Here is a 17,213-nt window from a genome sequence, read left to right as displayed (position 1 = left end):
TTGAACATGTGTCCGTCGACCACCCCAAGCCATCAACGAACTGATTCAAAATCGAGCTTCACGAAGTCCGAATAAGCAGTGTCTACCAAGTGGGCCAAACGATCGGTGATCATCTCCGAGAAAACTCTCATTCATACAGTGAGAAGTGTTGATCATTTTATCATTTTTGAGCCTCGGCTAGGACGATTAAGTGGATAAAGGCCGAACAAATGATGTCAAATATCAACCTTGTAGACCAGAGTGGATATTTTTGATTAACATTTGATGAATTAAAGGCAAGGCTGAGTACAACAGTGGTCGTCAGTGGATTTCAATTCCTACGTGTACCAAGGAGGCACCATTGCCACATCAGAGGATAGTCCAAGTCAAGAAGTGCTTGGATTTTAGGTATTCAGTAGGTTTGGTGCCAGACCTGCCAGTAAATAGTAATTGGCTAGACGGAAAATTAGCGGGCGAAAGGCGAATTCCGATTGCGGCGCCGCTTCGGGCTTTATGCTTGCCTCAGCCCATTGCTTGACATGTGCCGAACGTGATGGATAATAGCGCATCAGACTCAAGGGGGCCAATCACAGTCTTCAATCGCAGAAAATTGCATCTTGATTCTTGGTGCTAGAGTAAAGTGGAGAACGGGCCGAGATCGTTTCTAAAACCCACAGCCTCCAACCCCGCATGCTCGCGAAGTCTTTGAATTCACTGAATACTATTCTTTCGTTTCTGTGGAAGAATATCATAACTCGACTACAGTCCTACGGAACATGGGCCATTGAATGTCTCATATGCGTAAGCCCCAGCTTACTACCAAGAGCCGCGATCCATGGATGTCGCGTGTATTAATCTACAGAGGTTACATCTATACGAGGTCCATGCATTTTAAGTTTCCCATCGAGTCTTTTCCGAGCGGCTCTGATTTGATGGTAGTCTGTGCCTGAGAAGCGAGCCAGGGGTATTCCTCTCATTGGCTCCCATACTTAACCTGTCATAAGCATCAGATCGCAGATGTAAAGGCACACCGCAGTGGAGTCGAACAGGGAACTACCGGGTCTTGGGTCTGCCTATCGCTGTCCGTGGTTTCTCGGTTAGCACCGATTTTTCGGTATTAGTCCCATTTTTGATATGGCGTCGAACTTAAGGACGTCTCTTGATTGATTACAGGGCTCGTCTTCGGGATTAGAGAGGCACTTTCTATGCCGATGGATTGGACAATGCTGGAAGTCTATTCTCGCTAATCCTGGGTAGTTTCGGCTAGACTCTTCTGCGATCTACGATCTACTTGTGGTTCCGGCTTGTGGAAGAATGGGACTAAAGTCTCGCCTTGACACCCCTGTACTGTAGGTATAACTTGTGGAGGTATCCCCCAGTCTCCAGCCACTGGTACATTCCTATTCCCTCTTTTCCATGATTTACGTGATATGCCCTGTGAGTTGAGTGTCTTGACTCTCCTCGCCTTTCTATCTTCTACTTTCTCATTGCAAGCCTTAATAATGGTCCTGGCACTTGTCTAGACACATTCCTTTCCTTGACCAAGTCTTTAAGACCACGAATTTTCCTTCGTTCATTCTTTTATATACAAACACGCTCATAACTTCGGATAACATCATGAAACTCCCTCCGGAAGCCATTACTGCCACATGGCCAATGCCTAACTATATCGACCCTCCCACCCGTGGGCACGGCGTTCTCATTGTGAACGTCATCTGTATGTCCTTGGCGTTTCTAGTGGTCTCCCTCCGTCTCTACACCCGGCTTCGTATCACATGCAGTGCCGGTATCGATGATGTGCTCATCACTATCGGTCTAATCTTCGCTATCGCAATGGCCGTCGTCACCTCCATTGCAACCGAAGATTGGGGCATGAACCGCCATGTCTGGGACATCGAACTATCACGACTGGTCACAGTTCAGAAGCTGAACCTCTCCTTCCAAATTATGTTCTCGATGGCTTCCTGTTTCACCAAGATCTCTCTGCTGTGGTTCTGTCGCCGACTCATCGGCAAGGGTAACTTTGCGATGTATAATTTGACTTTCATCCTATGCATGGTTTTCGTTGGTCTTTCCAGCGGACTGTTCACGGTTATCAGCATCTTCCAGTGCACGTGAGTATCTTGCCCTATGGGACGGCATTCTCGGCACATTTCTAATGCCTCATAGACCTATCCGCGCATACTGGGAAATCAGTCCCACGGGTCCTTACCACTGTATGAATGACGGTGCGATAGTCTTCTCGGCCAGTGTGATCAACATCTTCACCGACTTCCTGGTCACAGCGCTACCGATGCCATTGATCTGGAGTTTGAAACTCCCCGCCCGCCAGCGACTCGCAGTAATCTCCATTTTCGCCCTCGGCGTCGTGGTCAACGTCGCCGGTTCTGTTCGAACCGTGTACGTATGGAAGAGTATGGTCGTTGGCTACGATCCAACCTGGATTGGATGGCCGGTACTCATTGCTGCTGTCGTGGAGATCAGCCTGGGACTGGTAAGAGACTCACAGGTCACGCCATTCGAATTGTTTGATACTGACAGTTAGAATAAAGATCTGCTCTTCGGCCCCGGCCCTCCGCCCTCTCATCGCGGCCTTCCTACCACGTCTTCTCAACTCAACCCGCAATTTCAGCTCCTATAATCAACGAACCCACTCCCATAAGCTCTGGTCGTCAACCGGACGCTCTCGAAATTCCCGATTCGTCACGGACGATGTGTCCCCGCCCCTCTACGAGAATGACCGGTTTGAGATTATGCGCACCGTCGAGATGAAGAGTTGGACTGAGTCACGAGTTGCAAGTCCAGACCGTATGGGCCACGCTTATGATATTACGTCTGAGCGAAGCAGCCGCGCTCTCAGTCCCGTGCATGCCATTGAGGTCAAGAATGGCATGGTGCACGCCTCTTCGGCGAGCGATGATTCCTCTGTGTCTGGACTGTGAGCCGAGCAATAACCATTCGCCTTGAGCGCACTTCTTATAACACGCCATCCTTCTATGTAAATGAACATTTTAATTTATACCATACCGTTCTTCTTTTTCTTTTCTTTGGCTTTTGTCTGCGAGGGTTTGGTCAGCCGGAAGGAAGAGTTCATTGGGTGTAGGTAGAAAATGTACCATTTGTGGGCGTAGCTGAGCAGACGGCTGATCACCTTTGCACCTTTGGGATAGAGCATAAGTTCCCTGACCATTCCGTCGGCTCTGACTTGTGACAGACGAGGCCTCGTAGCACCAAAAAAAAATCCCAATCAGCCTTACAATTGGAAAGAGCAAAAAGATCTGGACTCGCGGGGAATCGAACCCCGGACCACTCCCATGCTAAGGGAGTATTATACCACTAAACCACAAGCCCAGTTGATTGGTTGAGAGTTGGGTATTGTGTTACACAAGCCGGAATAAAGATTGGAGTAGCCCCGGTCCACGTGGGGTTATGATCAAGTCTACTCCGTACATGTAATCTAGAACCAACCTAGCCAGGTGGATTATAGAAGATATGAAACGCCAATGTTGAATGATATCGCACTCGTTCAATTACTTAGGTAGTCTCCAGGCCATCCGTTTTTGTTGTAGGTCCAATCCACATGCGAAAATGTACCTTGGGGGTGCAGCGCCTACGAATAATATATAACGTTAACCATTCGGATCTACAATGACTGAAAGACAACCCGAACCAGAAGAGGATAAGAATTAGTTGATAGACACATGCAGCATCAACCCAGTACATATGAATTGCGGTGAAAGTTTCTAGACACTGCATTTCAATCTCACAATAGTTGGAGTCTCACCAGCCTCTCCAAACATCCCCAGATAAGGACGTTGCCAAGACCCAGATTAGCTTATCAGAGATGACAAGTGATCGACGGCAGGGGTGAGGCAGCACGAAGACTTTCAAAGTCGACTCTAGTTCTTTGGCCGCATGACCTGACTCCAATCCGGATCAATTGAACGCCGCTCGGATGGAAAGTGTTACCATATCGATTTGACCAAGAATCCACCAGCGTAGACTTTCTTAATTCGTCCAGACACCTCATCGGCCCGGGGTGCTCGGCGGTTCAAAATGAGGGACAGCCTCTGATTGGTCAATCTCACCGACGAAGAGGCAATCTACGCGGGGAGAATATCTTGAGCTCCAATATAAGGCCGATAACGTTCTCTTGGTGTACTTGGTATAAAGCCAGCGCGCGCCTGCTCAGGTTCTCATTCTTCTCAACTATCTTCCATCTGTTATCCTCTTTGACTTGACTACAGAGACTACCGGGGTATTATTCTTTATTATATAGGATAGCTCATTAGACCGCTATTCTCACCCCGCACCACTTCCGCTCTCCTCCCATCCCTTCCATCACATCACAGTCACAATGTCTTCGGTCTTCCGTGCCAGCACCCGGCTGCGCTCCGTGGCTCGCCTCCCGGCAGCTCGTGCTCTCTCCACCACTGCCAGCCTGCGTGCATCGGAGAAGCCCTACTTCCCCGATGAGCCCACCGCTCCCTCCATGTCTGGGGCCTTCCCCGGACCCAAGAACAAGGCCGCTGCCGCCAAGCTCGACGAGGTCTTCGATGTCCGCAGCTTGAACATGCTGACTGACTACTACTCGTCCGTTGGTAACTAGTATGATGGACCCCAATCCGCCACCAAAGCTTGACTAACCCAATTCTAGCATCGCTGATCTCGATGGCAACAAGCTCCTTGACGTGTAAGTCACCAATCGCAACTCAACTGGAACCAAAGAAGCTGACCCCGTTAGGTATGCTCAAATTGCTTCCATCCCTGTCGGATACAACAACCCCCACCTCAAGGAGGTTGCCGCCTCACCTGAGATGACCTCCGCCCTCATCAACCGTCCTGCCCTGGGCAACTTCCCCTCCTCCGACTGGGCTGATATCCTCAAGACTGGCCTACTCCGTGCTGCCCCCAAGGGTCTGAACCAGGTCTTCACAGCCATGGCCGGCTCTGATGCCAACGAGACCGCCTACAAGGCGGCCTTCATGTACTACCGCCAGCTGCAGCGTGGTGGTCCCGAGGTTGAGTTCACCGAGGAGGAGCTTCTCTCCACCATGAACAACCAGGGTCCCGGATCCCCCCAGTTGTCCATCCTCTCCTTCAAGTCTGCCTTCCACGGCCGTCTCTTCGGCTCCCTGTCCACCACTCGCAGCAAGGCCATCCACAAGCTGGACATCCCTGCCTTTGACTGGCCCCAGGCCCCATTCCCCCAGCTCAAGTACCCCCTTGAGGAGCACGTCCAGGAGAACGCCGCCGAGGAGCAGCGTTGCCTGGCTGAGGTTGAGCGTCTCATCAAGGAGTGGCACAACCCCGTGGCTGCCGTCATGGTCGAGCCCATCCAGTCCGAGGGTGGTGACAACCACGCCTCCCCCGCCTTCTTCCAGGGTCTCCGTGATATCACCAAGCGCACCAAGGTCCTCTTCATCGTCGACGAGGTGCAGACTGGTGTCGGTGCCACTGGTAAGTTCTGGGCTCACGACCACTGGAACCTGTCCTCTCCCCCCGACATGGTCACCTTCTCCAAGAAGGCCCAGGCTGCCGGTTACTACTTCGGCAACCCTGCCCTGCGCCCCAACAAGCCCTACCGTCAGTTCAACACCTGGATGGGTGACCCAGCCCGCGCTCTGATCTTCCGCGGTATCATCGATGAGATCGACCGCCTCAACCTCGTTGAGAACACCCGCAACACCGGTGACTACCTCTACGGCGGTCTCTCCACCTTGGCTGAGAAGTACCCCCAGCACTTCCAGAACCTTCGTGGTAAGAATCAGGGTACCTTCATCGCCTGGGACACCCCCAAGCGTGATGAGCTCATCGCCAAGGCCAAGTCCTTCGGCGTCAACATCGGTGGCAGTGGCCCCTCTGCTGTCCGCCTCCGTCCCATGCTGGTCTTCCAGAAGCACCACGGTATGTTGTCATTGCCCTGCCCTCGTCCACCAGAAATACTTACTAATGTCTTCCTACAGCCGATATCCTCCTCGAGAAGATCGAGCAGATCATCCAGGCCCTCTAAATGAAGTCCCGACATGTCACTTCCGAACTACTACCTTCGGAGATGCACGGGCATTTTAAATTGGTTTAATTAGCGTTCTTGTTTATTCACCCCCAATTTCTTCCTTGTTTGTCTACTACGACATTCCTATGCACGAAAAGATCATGTACTCTTAGACAGTTGGCTCATGAATTGAAATATGAATCAAACTGAACAATTGGCGCTGGAGTAGAAGCAGTTATCTGCAAGTACTCCGTAACTGTCCATCTTTTAGATTCCCTGGTGGAAAAATTGAAATGTAAACTCCTAGTAAGCCACCGGAATCTGCTGTGTACGCCCTCGCAATCCAATGACTGATATAAAAATGGGCAATGCTTCCCATCCGAAACTCCGAACGACCAGCAAAAGTATCGAAACCACCCTCACTTTGCAATCTCGATTGGCTCAATGATATGTGCGTTTTAGGGGTATCCGGAACCAAGGTTGTATGGGCAAGGGTGGGTTCGGGTTGCGCTAAAGACTCAAGAGGGTAGACACATCATGCATCTTCCTCGCCAGTGCTCCCGTCTCGCCTAAAACAAACAGATGTTAGTATTTCATCTTGACAGCGGCGTGTTGACTGCTTGGGCAGCACATACGGGACATATTTAATGCCAGAGTCCTCCAGACTGTTGATAATATATTCCGGAAGCTGTACATGTGCCAGCAATTAGCCATTCTGTGTCTGCAGTTTCATTCCCTAGACCGAAGATGGGCACCTACCGTCCCTGTGACCTTGGTCGCGTATGTGCCCGGCACGTAGTTATCCAAGCGCTGCCAACGAGCGACCCAGCTTGCAGCCGGATCCCGAACAGCGATCAGGCCCTCAAAGACCTGTGATGTACATTCCTGGATAGCATCGTTGTTCCCGCGGAGCTGAAGGGTGCTTTCACAGTTTGGGCAGCCTTCACGCATGAATTTCTGGAGTAATCGGGATCGTCAGAGTCGTCCGAGGAACGGAGAGGAGGTGGGCTCTTACATTGTGAATCTGCACGACGGAGCAGACCATGCAGGCGCGCAGAGTGCGCTGTTGATTTGGAGGGGCGTAGAAAGACATGAGGAGAGTTGAGGATGTGTCGTAAGGAAGAGAAAGCTATGGGAGTTAGCCGTCGAGTCTGAATGCCAAGGCCCGTTGGGATCGGGGAAAAAGAACATGGGAGAACCAGGAACAAGACTCCCTTTTCTTTCTTTTGCCACGCCTTTCTCTTATTCTTTTAGGCTCCTTTCTCCCTCAATAGCTCAAGCATTTAGAGGGTCTTCTTCTTTTTAGATTGTTCCTATTGTCCGATTGAATCATAGTTCTTTCCTCCGCACCCTTGTCTCGCACTACCCCTCGCATTTTCTCTCCGCCCCAAATGCCTACCGACCAAGAAGAGGCCGTTGCGCTCAAGCTGCAGGGCAACAAGGCCTTTGCTCAGCACGACTGGCCTGTTGCAGTGGACTTCTATAACCAGGCTATTGCCAAATATGACCAGGATCCGTCCTTCTTCTCAAACCGGGCCCAGGTGCGTTTCCGACGATCATGGTGGCACATTCTCAAGAGTCGCGTGCACACCAAGATCGACATGGGCTAACGGTTTTTCTTGGTATTACAGGCTCAGATCAAGCTCGAAGCTTTTGGTTTTGCTATTGCAGATGCCACGAGGGCAATTGAGTTGGATCCGAAATATGTGAAGGTCAGTCGGTGTTTTGCGCCGGCGGGATTGACTCATGCTAATCCTTCATTCATCGCAGGCCTATTGGAGACGTGCCCTCGCCAATACTGCCATTCTGAGTTATAAGGATGCACTGAAGGATTTCAGAGTTGTGGTCAGACTTGAACCGGGCAACCAGAACGCGAAATTGAAGGCTGCCGAGTGCGAGAAACTTGTGCGTCGTCGGGATTTCGAGCGCGCTATTGAGGTTGCGGACCCGCCCTCTGCATTCGCGGATTTGGACATTGAGGCTATCAAGGTTGAAGACGACTATGATGGCGTGCGCCTCGGCCAGGAGATGTCACAAGAGTTCATTGATGACATGATCCAGCGCTTTAAGGATGGAAAGAAGATCCATCGCAAGTATGTCTTCCAGATTATCAAGGCCGTGAAGGACCTTGTCTACAATGAGCCTACGATGGTGGAAGTCGGCGTGGAATCGGGCAAGAAATTGACAGTCTGTGGTGATACACACGGTATGTATTGTCTAGGCTCGGTGAGTGTGGCAGTTACTGATCAAACCAGGACAATACTTCGATTTGCTCGAGATCTTCCGACGAAACGGTGCCCCCTCCGATACCCACGCTTATCTCTTCAACGGTGATTTCGTGGACCGCGGCTCCTGGTCTTGCGAAATTGCACTGCTTCTCTACGCCTACAAGTGGTTGCGCCCCAACGGCCTCTTCATCAATCGCGGAAACCACGAGACGGATGATATGAATAAGGTGTACGGTTTCGAAGGCGAATGCAAGGCTAAGTATAACGAGCGTGTGTTCAAGGTGTTCTCCGAGTCCTTCTCGGCCCTGCCGCTGGCCACTTTGATTGGCGAGAAATACCTCGTTCTGCACGGTGGTCTGTTCTCTGATGACAAGATTAAGTTGGATGATATTCGCAAGCTCAACCGCCACAACCAGCGTCAGCCTGGCCAGTCCGGTCTGATGATGGAGATGCTTTGGACGGATCCCCAGACCGCAGCTGGTCGTGGCCCCAGCAAGCGTGGCGTTGGTCTCCAGTTCGGTCCTGATGTGACCAAGCGCTTCTGCGAGAACAACGGATTAGAGGCTATCATTCGCTCCCACGAAGTGCGCATGGACGGTTACGAGGTTGAACATGATGGCCGTTGTATCACCGTCTTCTCTGCTCCTCGCTACTGCGACTCCACCGAGAACAAGGGTGCCTATATTAACATTGGACCTGAGCTCAAACTCGAGTACGAAGTCTTCGAGGCAGTGCCTCACCCTGATATCAAACCAATGGTGAGTTATGACCCAAAGTATCTACATCTGTCAAGTTTCGCCAGCTAACTGTCGCAGGCGTACGCCAACAACTCCATTCTCTCAGGAATGTAATGGCACATCTGATTTTCAAGCGCGGCGTTGCTTCAGGAGATATAGAATCGCTCCAAATGTATTTATGTGCATGAATGATGCCCTAATGCCCCCCCCTCCACCCCCGGGACTCCCACGTACACAGTAGCTCGGACGTCGCCACGTACACTTCACACCGCCTTTGCCCCGCGCTTTCCCCTCGATTCTGCCACCTTGACTTTTTGCCCGCGCCGGAGATATCCATACTCGTTTTAGACTACATAGCAACCATGGAGTTCGATCCCAAGACCCGTACGTGCCCTTAACTGATTGTGTAGCTACTAGACTAATTGGCGCAGCTCAATATCTCACATCCGATAAGTCGAGCTTCGCCTCGGTCTCGGCCAACGAGCGCTGGCCTGTCATCCTCGTGAGCTTGTACCGGATCATCAATCACTGTGGTCCAATTGCTGACTCGTTGGACAACCTAGACTGGCGCCATAGATGATCTACACCGCACTGTTGTCGGTGTCGATAACGATGAGAAGGCCAATGAGGGCAAGAGCATTATTGCCAACTTGGCCAAGTTGAAGTATGAGCTCCAGCACGACCGACAATTAACGTGAGTATCCTTTCTTCCCGTACACCTGACTGGAATTGAGACACGAAGCTAAGTTCTATATTACCGCTAGTCCCTTGGATGACGACGGACACCCAGATATCGCCTCGTATAACAAGGAGCTGGAGGAGCGTGGAAACCCGCACTGGCACGATGTGCCCTGGCTTTACGCAGAATGTTACCTCTGTATGCGCAAGGCCCCGATCCACGCAGAACGAATGAATGACAACAATCGCTGACCAGACGCCCACGGTAGACCGTCGCATGGAAACCCTCTTCGCGCTTTCCAAGCACTGGAAGGGCTACGACGTGTTCGCCCGCCAGAAGATGGATACATTCAAATCTTCTCGTCCCGCTGTGCTAGAGCTAGCTGCAAGATACCGTGAACTGGCTCTTGAGGCCGAGTCGGGCAAAGGAAGGGACGGCAAGTCAACAGAGGAGATTGAGCAGGCAGAGAAGCTTCTCTTCTCAGAAATGTGCGAGATCTGCTTGTGGGGCAATGCCACTGACCTTTCACTTCTGACGTCTCTCACATACGAGGATATCCAAAAGCTGCAGGGATCTGAGGCGCGCAAAGCGTCACAGAAGAATATCCTCGTCAACGACCTCGACGCCGCGTTCGAGGCAATGCAGAAGGCGCGCAAGGAGAAGAAGGACGGCGAGCGCCGCGTAGACATTGTTCTAGACAATTCTGGGTTCGAGTTATTTGTCGATCTCATCCTCGGTGGTTACTTGCTGTCCTCCGGATTGGCGACCAGCGTCGTGCTCCACCCCAAGCGTCTGCCTTGGTTTGTGTCAGACGTTACACCGAAGGACTTCTCCGACCTGCTCAATTGCATGGTCGATCCGCAGGCATTCTATACAGCGGCCGATGATACCGGCAAGACATTCCCTCCTCTTTCCGAGAAGGAGGTTTCCGACGTGCAATTCCTCTTCGAGCAGTGGAGCCAGTTCCACCAGGATGGTAAGCTGATTCTGCGCCCGCACGCATTCTGGACTACCCAAGGCGGCTACTGGCGGATGCCACACGTTGCGCCGGAGCTGTTTGAGGATCTGAAGGAGAGCGAGCTTGTATTGTTCAAGGGTGACTTGAACTACCGGAAGTTGGTCAACGATGTAAGTCATCATTTTCTGTGCTTCTCGCCATTTGGGCTTTGAGAGTATCATGCGCTAACAACACCCAGGCCGAGTGGGATCCCACCACTCCTTTCACCGAAGCCATTGGCCCCCTCGGCCCGAAGTCCGGTATTCGTGTTCTAGCCTTCCGTACTTGCAAGGCTGATACCGTCGTCGGTCTCCCGGCTGGCGAGGATGAGAAACTTCGTGCACTGCCTGGAGGTGGTGGCTCTGAGTCTCGCAAGTGGGCCTGGAGTGGAAAGTGGGCTGTTGTATCACTTTCTGACGGCAAGGCCTGAGAGCAGCCGAGACATAAGCGGTCGTTTCTATGGCAGACTTTCAGATCTGTCGCGAGGATGGATATGCCAATCTGGAAATGCAGATGAACCGTGGAGGCAAAAGGGATACATTTGGAAGTAGACGCGTCGTTACCTAATTTAGAAGGAGACATACATCAACATGTACGCAAAGGTTGAGCGCAGTTATGTGGCCAGCGAACAATGTTGAAAAATGCTATGATTCATGCAATAACTCAGATATCCGCTCAAATTGTAGACAGCGACAAGGGACAAAGGAACAGAACCGCTAATGAACCTGAACACCAATCAATTACATATAGAATATGAGGACCTGTGAAAATGACGCCGAAAATGACCACTTTTGAGGCCAGAAACGGCTTCCTTTCCACCCGTAACTTTGGATGTCCAGTGGCCCGGACGGCCGTGAGGCCCGGTCGGCCGTGAACTACGTTACCTCGTTTGGGATGAGTCATAGGTTTCTCAATGAGTCACGCTGGAAATCGCCTTGGTATTCATACCTCAAGGGACTTCCACCCTCGGCGGTGCCACCTTTGTTCCGCTTCAACACCCGAACATAAGTGCTTTCAAATTCTGCCTCTAAGGCGTCCAAGAAGACCACCATGGCAATGCCACAGCAACGTGACTACTTAGTCGTCGGTGACAACGTGGATGCCATCCCGACTTTGTCCAGCCTCAACGTACCACCCACCACCGGCAGGATAGTCGTCCTGAATGGCTTCCCGGGCACAGGCAAGCTCACTATTCTAAAGCAAGCCAAAAAGCTCTTGCCCGCCGACACGACCATCCTCTTGGACAACCACCTGCTCATTGACCCCGTAATGGCAGTCATACCTGACCGAAGCGATGAACACCACGAGCTGCGCCGCAAGTTACGGGCGCCCATCTTTAAGAAGCTAGGAGAATGCGCACAAGAGGGCTACGTCATCTTCATGACAGCATGCCTGGCCGAAGATGACGTGAGGGATACCGCCGTCCTCAAGGAGCACCTCGACATGGTGCGCGGGACCGACGTACCCATCATTTGGGTGAATGTACACTGTGACCAGACAGCCCTGGAGCGTCGCCTTAGGAGCCCCGAGCGCTGCCAAGGGGCCAAGACGAAGCTGACGGAGGTGCGCGTACTCCAGGACCTGCTGCGTGAGCACCGCCTCATTGAGCCGAGTAAGAGCGCCGACGGATCGACGAAGCTAGTAGTAGAAACCTTGGATGTGAGCGGGCCGGTGGAACTCTCTGTCAGCCGTTTGATGAGCGCGATCGGTTTTCCACCCAGTATGGTGTCAGCATAAAGCTGTGTATATCAGCCAACCAGAGCGTCTAAATGTTTTTTTTTATTTTTCCTTTTTAGGGTAAGGAGGGAAGGCAGATTCGACTCACCATTCCCGACCACGGAAAACTTGAGAGCAAGACCTCTGGGAGGACACGAACAGAAAATACAGACGGAGTCGAGCTTCGGGGGAAACTGGAGGTATGCAGACGGGCAGACGGCTACATGCGTGATCAAGGCCTCTTCATACCCACCTACCCCACGGTCATTGGCTTCGACATCTCGGGGCTAGTCCTCAAGGTCGGCGACAACATCCCCGTCGGTGCTACCGATGAAGGTCCGGGCCCTTTTTCCCGACCGGGGATTACCCGCGTCGCCGCCTACGCCACCTCCGTCTGGAAGTCCTGCGACCCTGACTACGGCGCCTGTTAGGAGCGGTGCCTCGTCCCTGGCAGCACGCCCTGCCTCTTCCGGATGAGGGTATTTCTTGGAACCAAGCGGCAACCTTGTTCGTCGCCGTTGAGATACCCCTTAACGCGTGGGATGTTACGGGGATTTCACGGGTGGGAGAGGCCACTGCTTCTTCCTCCGTCTCCGCTGCCCCAGTCGGCGCCGATACCAGCGGAGGAACTCAGGAATATAAGAAACAAAAGAGAGACGCCCTATTAATCTGGGGCGCTTCCTCTAGCGTGGGCACGATAGGCGTGCAAAGCGCCCGGCTGCTGCGGGAAGATCGCGACTCTTCTTTTGCTGCCATGTACGCCACGGCCGGTGCGGCGAATTAGAAGTATGTAGGCTCCCTAGGCGCGGATCGCGTCTTCGATTACAAAGAGCAGTACGCTGTGAATGCGATGATGATGATGATGATGATGATGATGATGATGATGATGATGATGATGATGATGATGATGATGATGATGATGATGATGATGATGATTCTATTTCTAGTAAATGGGGCGAATGAAGCGGAGCATGCAGCAACGAGGAGACTCGGCAACAAGGGGGGTCCAGCGGAATAACAGACACTCAACGGAAAGGCCTCACCAGCAGAAAGCAAGCGATCTAGATAGGATTGTAGACTTCTTTGGAAAATGGAGTATTGACACAATCATGCGATGCAGTGGATGGCTTGATCACCCCAGTGTTTCTGCTCCTGAGCGACTGGATAGCATTGCAGCCTACGCAGGTCAGAACGACCAGGGAGTCGGATCGAGCGGCATCTCTGGTAAAAATGAAAGGGGCAGTGCGTCGTGCTGAAAGCAAATGTGCAGTAGTCGGTGGGGGCCAGAGTAAAAGAAAGGGGGCGGCGATGAGTGCAAGATAGAGAGGCAGAATAATGGAAAAGTGAGAGAAAGGGAGGAGGAGCAGCGAAGACGGGTCTTTTATGTCGGCGGCATTGAAGGTAGGTTACGTGACGGCGTATTGGGGCGCTAAACCAGAAAAGGCAAAACTAACCGCATACAGTAATTCACAGGTCCACCGTTTACACCCGAAAAGCAACCTGCAACAATATCTCCAAGAGAGAATCACAAGAATCGCCAATGGATTGACCTAATCCCAGATCATACATTTTCCTTTCCAGAAGCTTTCATCCTGCGATTCCCCTTCTGCCTGAGCCGTGATTTGGCAGCGGCAATTCGTTCAGGACTGAGAGCCTCACGCTTCATATCAGCCAATTCATAGCGCTTACCCACGCGCTCGCCTGCTGAAACGGTATTCCCCGAATACCGGCTGCGATATGGAAGGCTCGAGATTGAATCAAGGGTAGATTTGATGTGCGTTCGTTCGCGCTGTGCTTGTCGGTTGCTGAGGCGAGTGTCATCGTCCGGAAGATTGAGATTCCGATAACTTCGCTGGCCATCGCCGAGTCGGCGTCTTGAGAATGTGCGATTCAGTGACCTCAGGGTTGGGATATCAGGAGGCGAGGATGGAGGTACTTCGTCTGAGGCAGCAGCATTGTTTGACTCGTGCCGTGGTTTCGTTAGGATCTCATTCAGATAATGCGTGACCTCGTCATCTTCTGCGCCCATATCGAGCGTATTAAACCTCGTGCCCAATGTGGCGCTGCGCAAGGCAGGTCGCGAGTTGCGTACTTTCGAGCGAGGACTTGGACTTGGCGGTGACTCGATGTCTTCAGTCGGTTCCTCTGGGTCCTCGAGATCTTGGCCTGTATGATCATCGGCGAAGTCGAAGACTTGCACGCCGGTGTAGCCTTTACGAGGACTCAAGAATTCCCGCTCGGTAGAAGGTAGAGCTGGAAATCGTTCAGTGGAACCAAGTCGTAGTTTCAGCAGGTCGATCTGTTTTTGCAGGTGGCGACGCTCTGTCTCGGAGGTATTTCTTAGATTTTCCATCGAGGCCCGATGCTCTTGAGAGACCGTCTTAAGCCTTTCTCTGTATTCCTGGATCCGCTGCTCCAGTCTGGCTTCTCTCTGCTTCAGCCGTGTTTCCTTATCCTTCCGTCGTCCTTCGTATCGGGACATCTCCTGCTTCACTCGGGCGAGCGTTTGTTTTAGGGAGTTGTTCTCTTGCTCAAGGGTTTCGGCCTTCTTCTCTGAGCTCTGCGCGAGATTTCGGAGTGTGCTCAGTTGGCTCTGCTGGCGTTGCATTTCCTCGATCTTAGCATTGGCTTGCTTCAGTTCCTGTTGTGTTCTGAGAAGTTCGTCCGTCGGGGCTTCTGAAGGCGAGTCTTTCTTCGTTTGCGCGCTAGTTGCCGCGTCGCTCACGATGTCATGTCGTTCCAATGCTTTACGCAGCGAGGTAGCCTGCTGCTTGTACTGTAACGCAAGAGCAGTCTGTTTGGTCAGATCCTGGACCAAATGTTCTTTATCGTCGATTGACCCCTCCCCGACCATGGAAGAAGCAAGGCGTGATACCTGCCTTTCCATCTCAGCAACTTTCTCCTCTTCTTCCTTTAGCTTGTCGGCCAGCCGCATAGCTTCTGAATCCTTCTTGCGAGCATAGGATTTGGCAATGCTCCGGTAATGGATCAGTTTCTTGATTTCTCGGTTCGTCCTCACACGGTAATTGTCGAATTCCGTTTTCCAGTACTTGCCGGACTCGGAGTGCGGATCCTCAAGATTGATGGTGAGGTCCTCGTTATCCATGATATCCTTCGACCCTGAAGCAATGTCGGACTTTGCTTCTCCCGTGCTGTCATTGGACTTGGTGGATGTGGAGTTTTTGGACGCGTTATCGCGTGCATTCATGAGTGTTTGAGTGAGTTTGCTCCTCGGTTTACCGCTCCCATCGGAGGATCCAGACATCCATTGCGTACTGAGAGTCCCGGAAGGATTTGGCGGGGTTTTAGCTGGCTTACTGGCCGAGCCAGGGCGCTTACCCTCATTGTCGATAACGCTTTCGCCAAAGGACACCGTCTTGCGGCGCAACGCGGTCCCAGGTGTGACCAGTATGCTTTTTGTAGGGGACCCCGGGTTGCAAGTCGCGTCCTCACTAGCTGAATTCGTGTCTATCTTGATGTCCGTTGGCGCTAATTTTATCGTGTCGCTTTTGCTTCTTTGGTGATCGTGTTGTTTTTTAGACGCGTGTTTTTGGTCATCCTCTGCCCCCGGCGTTCCAAATAGGGCGCTCTTGAAGGCGCGGATCGCAAAGACATGGCCTGGGGTCTCAGGAGGTTCTAACAGCTTAGAGTCATCTGTACGCAGCATTGTGTCAGTGTGACAGCAAGGACCAAGTAAAAGGTACAGAACAAACCTGTAGCATGAGTGCCTTGCTCATTTCCCTTCATCCAGTCCAGCATTTTGAGGGTGGAAAGCGACAAAAACAAAGAAGTCGGGTGAGATTCAATGTTTACGGTCCGCGCGGTCGGGAAAAGGACAAGCGCCGATCAGCTTTATCGATAAGCTCGTGTTTGGCGTCAACTGGCTTTCTTTGCTTACGCTTGGCAGTCTTTTGGCTTTTTCTCTGAAACACGAGAGATTGAGGAGTTACAAGTGGTGTTTGTTTCATTGAGACTCAGTATTGATTACTACCAGAAGGGCGAGGTCACCATACATCGGTCCTGTCACATCGGATGCACGTGTCCTCCTTACATCGTACTATATTCGAAGACTTACCTACATCGTACATCGTACACCGCAAACCTCCCTTGCAGCGCTTAAACCCCTGAAACCTCAAGTCACTACCCCTCTGTATACTACACAAACATCAAACATACAACCAGCTTGACACGACACGATGCCTCTTTCTCATTCGAATGTTCTACGCCTCGTTGCCAGCGTCATTGCGACCATATGGGTCGCGTTCGGCGTGAATGCCATCCTGCGTCCAGACCATGCTCTCACTTTCTTCGAGTTCCAGCCACCTGCCTTGACGGCGGACAAACAGATGGTTGATAGCCTGATGGCAGTCTACGGAGTTCGGAATGTCTTCATGGGAGCTGCAATCTATGTGACTTCGTATCTCGGATCACGTTCAAACCTAGGCTGGATCTTGATTGCTGCGGGCGGCGTTGCATTTGCAGATGGGATTATTTGTTGGACACATGGCCAGGGACAGTGGAATCACTGGGGATACGCACCAATGATTACTGCAGTTGGCAGCTTGTTGCTTGGCGTCTTTGACCGTTCGTAAGAGCGCCTGGAACACGGACAACACGAGTCAACATCGAGCGATGATCGACTATTTCGATGACAATAATCGCCACTGGTGTCCTCTGGGACCTTGCCAGCTCATCAATCCACCGACTCATGGAATTTGGGTCCACAATCAGGCAGGGAACGCCAGGGACAAAGGTCCTTCGGCTTGACATGATACTCTTCTCCAAGTTCACTGAAGACATAAACCAGACCCTAAAGGGCTTCAAAGTCGATACAGTATTCAGTCATCCTACTCAACAATCAAGAATAAGGTATTACTAGCTG

At 51.8% G+C, this 17,213-nt stretch overlaps 8 protein-coding genes across 8 annotated transcripts; 6 read left to right on the top strand and 2 right to left on the bottom strand.

Moving 5' to 3' along the window:
• Positions 1-1,596: 1,596 nt before the first annotated feature.
• On the top strand, positions 1,597-2,921 carry N7515_000843 (uncharacterized protein; the record flags this gene model as incomplete). The annotated part of the gene is made up of 3 exons (XM_056661587.1): positions 1,597-2,093; positions 2,149-2,473; positions 2,532-2,921. The coding sequence occupies 3 exons, from the start codon at positions 1,597-1,599 to the stop codon at positions 2,919-2,921; spliced, it is 1,212 nt and encodes a 403-aa protein (XP_056526753.1).
• A 1,415-nt stretch (positions 2,922-4,336) lies between these two features.
• gatA (4-aminobutyrate transaminase gatA) lies at positions 4,337-5,992 on the top strand (the record flags this gene model as incomplete). Its single annotated transcript, XM_056661586.1, has 4 exons — positions 4,337-4,587; positions 4,637-4,672; positions 4,724-5,886; positions 5,946-5,992. The coding sequence occupies 4 exons, from the start codon at positions 4,337-4,339 to the stop codon at positions 5,990-5,992; spliced, it is 1,497 nt and encodes a 498-aa protein (XP_056526752.1).
• Positions 5,993-6,509: 517 nt separating this feature from the next.
• Positions 6,510-7,067, bottom strand: spt4 (transcription elongation factor SPT4; the record flags this gene model as incomplete). Its single annotated transcript, XM_056661585.1, has 4 exons — positions 6,510-6,543; positions 6,610-6,662; positions 6,734-6,931; positions 6,990-7,067. 4 exons carry the CDS (start codon positions 7,065-7,067, stop codon positions 6,510-6,512), a joined length of 363 nt encoding a protein of 120 aa, XP_056526751.1.
• Positions 7,068-7,365: 298 nt separating this feature from the next.
• ppt1 (protein serine/threonine phosphatase PPT1) lies at positions 7,366-9,053 on the top strand (the record flags this gene model as incomplete). Its single annotated transcript, XM_056661584.1, has 5 exons — positions 7,366-7,515; positions 7,606-7,686; positions 7,745-8,180; positions 8,230-8,960; positions 9,018-9,053. 5 exons carry the CDS (start codon positions 7,366-7,368, stop codon positions 9,051-9,053), a joined length of 1,434 nt encoding a protein of 477 aa, XP_056526750.1.
• A 248-nt stretch (positions 9,054-9,301) lies between these two features.
• N7515_000839 (damage-control phosphatase ARMT1 family protein) lies at positions 9,302-11,045 on the top strand (the record flags this gene model as incomplete). Its single annotated transcript, XM_056661583.1, has 6 exons — positions 9,302-9,323; positions 9,371-9,441; positions 9,503-9,633; positions 9,704-9,816; positions 9,887-10,746; positions 10,815-11,045. 6 exons carry the CDS (start codon positions 9,302-9,304, stop codon positions 11,043-11,045), a joined length of 1,428 nt encoding a protein of 475 aa, XP_056526749.1.
• Positions 11,046-11,665: 620 nt separating this feature from the next.
• On the top strand, positions 11,666-13,115 carry N7515_000838 (uncharacterized protein; the record flags this gene model as incomplete). Its single annotated transcript, XM_056661582.1, has 3 exons — positions 11,666-12,274; positions 12,412-12,667; positions 12,763-13,115. The coding sequence occupies 3 exons, from the start codon at positions 11,666-11,668 to the stop codon at positions 13,113-13,115; spliced, it is 1,218 nt and encodes a 405-aa protein (XP_056526748.1).
• A 777-nt stretch (positions 13,116-13,892) lies between these two features.
• On the bottom strand, positions 13,893-16,090 carry N7515_000837 (uncharacterized protein; the record flags this gene model as incomplete). The annotated part of the gene is made up of 2 exons (XM_056661581.1): positions 13,893-15,985; positions 16,045-16,090. The coding sequence occupies 2 exons, from the start codon at positions 16,088-16,090 to the stop codon at positions 13,893-13,895; spliced, it is 2,139 nt and encodes a 712-aa protein (XP_056526747.1).
• A 437-nt stretch (positions 16,091-16,527) lies between these two features.
• N7515_000836 (DUF4267 domain-containing protein) lies at positions 16,528-16,923 on the top strand (the record flags this gene model as incomplete). The annotated part of the gene is made up of 1 exon (XM_056661580.1): positions 16,528-16,923. One exon carries the CDS (start codon positions 16,528-16,530, stop codon positions 16,921-16,923), a length of 396 nt encoding a protein of 131 aa, XP_056526746.1.
• Positions 16,924-17,213: the final 290 nt, after the last annotated feature.

This window comes from Penicillium bovifimosum (genome assembly GCF_028826915.1).
Source record: "Penicillium bovifimosum strain IBT 22155 chromosome Unknown utg000001l_segment0_segment0, whole genome shotgun sequence".
Classification (NCBI taxonomy): domain Eukaryota; kingdom Fungi; phylum Ascomycota; class Eurotiomycetes; order Eurotiales; family Aspergillaceae; genus Penicillium; species Penicillium bovifimosum.
Note: the sequence above shows the minus strand (reverse complement) of the source record. Positions and strands in the feature narration are given on the sequence as shown.